Source organism: Rutilus rutilus, assembly GCF_951802725.1.
Source record: "Rutilus rutilus genome assembly, chromosome: 16".
Taxonomy (NCBI): Eukaryota; Metazoa; Chordata; class Actinopteri; order Cypriniformes; family Leuciscidae; genus Rutilus; species Rutilus rutilus.
In genome coordinates, this window is record NC_140224.1 from 26,042,998 (window position 1) to 26,048,997 (window position 6,000).

Sequence of the window (6,000 nt, forward strand, 5' to 3'; positions counted from 1 at the left end):
TTGAGCTGGAAACTGTAGTAAATTGTATCTATAGGTACGTTTTTTGGAGTTTAGGTGGAGAGGCACATTTTTCCAAAGAGTCTATGTTGAGAATAACATAAAGGTGAAATGTGAAATTTCTGCATTTGCGAAACCAAACTGAATTACAAATATGTTTTCAGACTGGATTCCTTAAATTTGTGCAGCATTCAGAATTCAGAATGCTTAAAGAAAATCCATTAATTAAAATGAACTGAATAATGTGTCATTTTTAACTAGGAAAGGGATGGTTTGTTAAGACAAACTTTGAATGGTGGCTTGACAAGGCCATGTCTTAAAGGATTGGTTCACTCCAGAATTAAAATGTGCTGATAATTTACTCATCCCCATGTCATCCAATATGTTCTTGTCTTTCTTTCTTCAGTCAAAAAGAAATTAAGGTTTTTGAGGAAAACATTCCAGGATTTTTCTCCATATAGTGGACCAACGGGTTGAAGGTCCAAATTTTACTTTTAATGCAGCTTCAAAGGGCTCTACATGGTCCCAGCCTAGGAATAAGGGTCTTATCTAGAGAAATGATCTGTTATATACTTTTATATACTTTTTAACCACAAATGCTTGTCTTCCACTAGCTCTGTGATCCACGTCCACAACTTCATGCATTAAGTAGTCATGTTGGAAAGGTCACACGTAGGCGAAAGTACCGACCCAGTGTTTACAAAGCAAATGTGCAAAGACTAAGTCAAACACCCTTTACAAAAAAAAAGTAAAACAACTATGTCGGATGAGTTTGAGGTTGTAGGTACTTCCGCCTACATCACACGTGACCTTTCTAACGTGACTACGTAATGCGTGAAGTCGAGCATTTGTGGTTAAAAAGTGTATACATTTTAACTTTTTTTTAAATGCCCGATCGTTTCGCTAGATAAGACCCTTATTTCTCGGCTGGGATCATGTAGAACCCTTTGAAGCTGCAATTTGGACCTTTAACCCGTTCGTCCACTATATGGAGAATAATCCTGGAATGTTTTCCTAAAAAAAAAAAAATTATTTTCAACTTAAGAAAGAAAGACATGAACATATTGGATGAAGTGGAGGTGAGTAAATTATAAGGAAATGTTCATTCTGGAGTGAACTAATCCTTTAAAGTTTGAAATGTCACGAAATTTGTTTTATACTTTACATACACTTTTAATTATCAAAAATTGATTTCCCAGAATGCCATTGTTTGTCAAATTTCTGTAATTCAGGAAAATCCTTTGGGGTGTGGCCACTTAAATTTAAATTAGAACTTATGATGTTGCTCTGTCTGGCTGCTCTAATAAACACTGTTTCTCTGTGCCACTTTCAAGACATTTCAGTGTTGACCCATTTCAGGGAAATCAATCTTTAGTTTGTGCCAGTCAAGCTGAGAAAGAAGATGTTTATTCAATGTAACATTGAATAAAATACACATTTCACCTTTATTGTATCCGTTTTAATGGTGGATTTGAAACATTACGGCTGTCAAACGTATCACTGTGCCCTTTACAGCTGTGGATGGAGACCGAGGAGGAGGGTGACGTCAGGAGCTGCCCGTTGTGCCAGCTAATCTTCCCTGTTGGTTACCCTGATGATGCCTTGATCAAGCACATTGACTCGCACCTGGAGAACAGCAAGATCTGAGACCCACAGCCACGCCATGACCTTCCATTGTTCCGCAGTTACATTCATCCTTCGCTCCTGGTATTTTTAGCTGGGTGCCTTCAGACAGAATGTAGGCGATGCACCTGTGGCCAGTCTCGCAATTTGTTAAGTGAAACGGAGATCAATGATAACCTACACAGCTCCGATATGTAGTGAATGGCTCATATCTCTATATATCTCGCTTCGTTTTAACACAAATTTCTTGAAATTGGTAACTTACATACACATTGGTTACATACACCAAACCAAACTCGCTCTCCAAAAAACCATATTGCATTATTAAGGCTCTTTTAGCTAATGTTCCCATGATTTTTTGCATTATTTACACTTCGATGTGGTCACAGAATGTACTTTGTGTGCCATATTTAGATGAACTGAAAAGATGATGGAGCTATACAGGATGAGTATGAGGGAATATTTCACACATGGCCAATGGTTGCATCATTTGAATTTCAGCACTTTATATACGCACTTAATATCCAGTTTACCAATATTACTAACACTAAGGCAAAAAAGTAAAACCTTATAGATATAATTTATTTTTTAATACTCCAGGGTTTCGCCCTTATATATATCTTAGTTTGGCAGGACTTCCCTTTAACAAAACTAGATTATTTGTAATTATCTGTAAATTCACAATCGCATCTATTTTGTTTGTCTTCCAGGGTGTCCGGCTGTACAAAGAGGGAAGATTTTTTTCTTCCCTATAAGATATTCTTAAAAAAAAATTCCTCTCATAATATACATAATGATTGCAGCTCTGTACACACAGTTTTAGCCAACCACTGACAAAACACCAGTTACTGTTGTTTCTCAAGACAGAAATACTGTGATTTCTGTAGGATGGTTTTTGATCTTTTTGATGTAAATTATTTCAGAAAAATTGCTTTGACAAAATAATATATTCTTCTGATCACATCACAGAGCGCGATCAGTTTTATCCGTTTTTTTAATGTACTGTAAATGTTCACCTGTATTTAAAGCCAATTATATGTATTAACCTGTAAATTCAGCTATATAATATAGATATGTATTTTGCAAGCTCTGATAAGAGCAAATGGATTGCTAAAGATTAAAAGAAAACCATTGGAACTGCTAATTAAAGTTTTGTATTGTAATCAAAACGATAAAGCCACCCAGTTGAATTAGCTAACTATCTTACTTTTCCCTATTCCTCCAGGTGTACCCTATACTTTTATGTTTAAAAGTCTTCTTTATTGCTACTTTCCCTGATTCTGCAGACTTTGTGAAATCGAGGGCACTGGATATGCTACTAACCCAAATACAGAGGAACTAAAATGGGAAAGTGGCACAAAGAAGTCATTGCCGGTGCACACATGCGAAATTACAAAGCCAAAAATAGCGAAGAGCAAAATGAGAAGCTGTACGCTGTCTGTCAAATAACTGGGTGGAGGAGGTTTCATCCAATTGGTCGTCTAATTTTATGTGGTAACCGCTAAAATTCTGGAAAATACCATCCCAGATGTTGTAAATATGAATCGTCTATGATGTCACCATTAACTATTCCATGAAAGACTAACTAACAGGTGTGGATAAACTGAAATACCATCAATACAACCAAAGACACAGTCTGCTTGTTTTTCATGTCTTTTCACATGATAACCACTTCAGGTTACATTGAAATACGGTGCAAAACTGGAACATGTGGGAAAACATTTTTTAATGGGTAGTGTGCAGACGTGGAAAGTCACAGCTAAAGTGTAAAGACAATCCATTTCTGCATAATCACACACAAGTTTCCTTGTCTTGCAACCTTGTCCACGAACATGCAGTGTAGATGCAAAGTAAAACGTCGGCCACTATTCACAAAGATTCGCTCAGGAGTTATTTAAAGAGCTGTTGCTGTTTCCTTGCTCCTCAAAACAAGTGTTTTCTCATGCAAAGGCGAATTAGCCTGAATGCTTTTCTGGATGCTCAAAGTAAATGGTCTCTCTTTTGCCCTGTAGTTTTGGTGTGTGACTTTTTTGTGATATTCTTAAATAACTCAGGGGATAAAACTTTGTGAATATGGCTCCTTGACCATACCGGACTAACCTCCACAGGGACAACGTGACAACTCGCCAAACGTATTAAAGAGCTAAGAGGACAATAAGTAGAGATATTTTGTCATAGCAACAAGGTTCTGTAAGAAAAGAGGGGAAAAAAAGAACATTGAAAATGAATGCATATTGTGTCAATAATTCTTCTGTAAATACTATAAAAATAAACTGGAACATGCACTGATTGGGTGTCTTTTTTATTTTATTTTTATAGGATGACAACAGATTTTTATATTTAATTTACAGTACGTTATAATCATGTTTAATTTAATCTATCCTCATGACAATATTGGGAATATCATAACCCATTAAAGTAAATCGTTTTCACAAATGAATGGAGACAATATACACACAATTTAGTGGAAATGTTTTAGTTGAAAAATGTGCTTATACTTTTTTATATATATATATATATATATATATATATAATGTTGATTTGTTGCATATTTTGATTATGCAATGACATTAAAACATATATATATATATATATATATATATATAAACACACAGTATATATACCAATGTTCCATATACCAGTTCTCATAATCAACGTGTCTGATGCAGAAGAAAAGGGCAGAAATAAAGATCTGAGCGACTTTGACTAGGACCAAATTGTTATGGCAAGACGACTGGCTTATGGGTTGCTTCCGGACAGCAGTGCTTGGAATTTACCAACAGTGGTCCGAGGAGGAACAAACCACCAACCGGCGACAGGGTGTTGGGTGCCCAAGGCTCATCTATGCACAAGGGAAATGATGGCTATCCCCTCTGGTCCGAGCCAACAGAAGGTCTACTGTAGCACAAAATTTAGCTGCAGAGCAGTCAGAGTGCCTATAATGACCCCTGTCCACCATCGAAAGTGCCTACAATGAGCACGTGAGCTTCGAAACCAGACATTGGAGCACTGGAAGAAAAGTCGCCTGGTCCGATGTGTCCCGTTTTCTTTTACATCACATGGACGGTCGTGTACGTGTGCGCCATTTACCTGGGGAAGTGACTGCATCAGGGTACACCGTGGGATGACGACAAGTCGGTGGAAGGAATGTGATGCTCTGGGCAATGTTCTGCTGGGAAGCCCTGGGTTAGGCCATTCATGTGGATTTAAATTTTACATGTTCCACCTACCTAAACACTGTTACAGACCAGGTACACCCCTTCATGACAATGGTGTTCCCTGGTGGAAGTGGCCTCTTTCAGCAGGATAATGCACACTGCATACATTGTTCAGGTATGGTTTGAAGAATTCTGTGAATTTTGTTTTGAGTTTTGAGTAAATTTTGAGTAAAACTGAGCAGGTCAGTGATGAGTGTGGGGGGATTTTATTGTTGATGGATGTGGTTTTTACATTTGTGTGCATTGTTTGTTTGCGTGAATGCATGTTGAAACTAAATTGCATGTTGTCGTGGCCTCTAAATTCCCCAGATCTCAATCCAATTGAGCATCTGTGGGATGTGCTGGACAAACACCGGCTCCAGCTCGCAGACTACAGGACTTGGACAGGACAGGATCTGCTGCTAATGTCTTTGTGCCAGATACCAGGACACCTCTGTAGAGACCATACCTCCTTTAGTCCACGGAGTTGTGGACTAACAGCATATTAGGCAGGTGGACATAATGTTTTTGGCTCATCGTGTATATATATATATGTAATAACAAAACAGTATATGCATGGACATTTGGATTTTTAGGGTACATTTACACAACAACGAAAATGGAAACGTTTTTCCTTTGCATTTTTTGCATACAGACGACAACATTGTCAAAACGGTCCCCGTTCACATAGATCTGTGGAAAAACAACGTATTCTGCTGCCTGCCAATAGTTGGCAAAGAAACACTACGGCTTACAGACTGAACACGTAATACGCATCCGCATGACGCCACTGTTTTCACAAATTCACATTTTTGTAGTTCGCACAGAGACTTGCACTTTAAAGCCGTTGTCAACACACAAAAAAATGTATAGGCATTCAAAATGTTTTTGAAAACAGGATCCTTAGAAAGAAACTTTTTTTTTTTTTTATGCTGTTTATGTTCATTGAATACATAGTGACAATAGAGATGGTTTTCTCAAAGTGCTTTTTAAAACTCTCATCTGTTTTCCTCTAATTCCCCCCACCCCACTTCCGACCCTTTGTGTCATTTCTGTGCCACATGCGTACGCTCTTTCAGTGAGAGATACACTTCTCTCAAGTTCACAGGATGGCCCGCCCATCCGCTCAAAACCACATGCTCTCCGTGAGCTTAGTACTCTCTCTTTCTCTCTCTTCTTCCTC

At 37.9% G+C, this 6,000-nt stretch overlaps 1 protein-coding gene across 3 annotated transcripts in view; it reads left to right on the top strand.

Moving 5' to 3' along the window:
- tbkbp1 (TBK1 binding protein 1) overlaps positions 1–3,909 on the top strand; it is a 44,855-nt gene extending 40,946 nt beyond the window's left edge. For all 3 annotated transcript variants that reach the window (XM_084433685.1, XM_084433684.1, XM_084433686.1), the window contains one exon: positions 1,513–3,909. In XM_084433685.1, the coding sequence (XP_084289811.1) occupies positions 1,513–1,644 (132 nt within the window). In that variant the 3' untranslated portion in view covers positions 1,645–3,909. The remainder of the gene's footprint in view (positions 1–1,512) is intronic.
- The last annotated feature ends 2,091 nt before the right edge of the window (positions 3,910–6,000 follow it).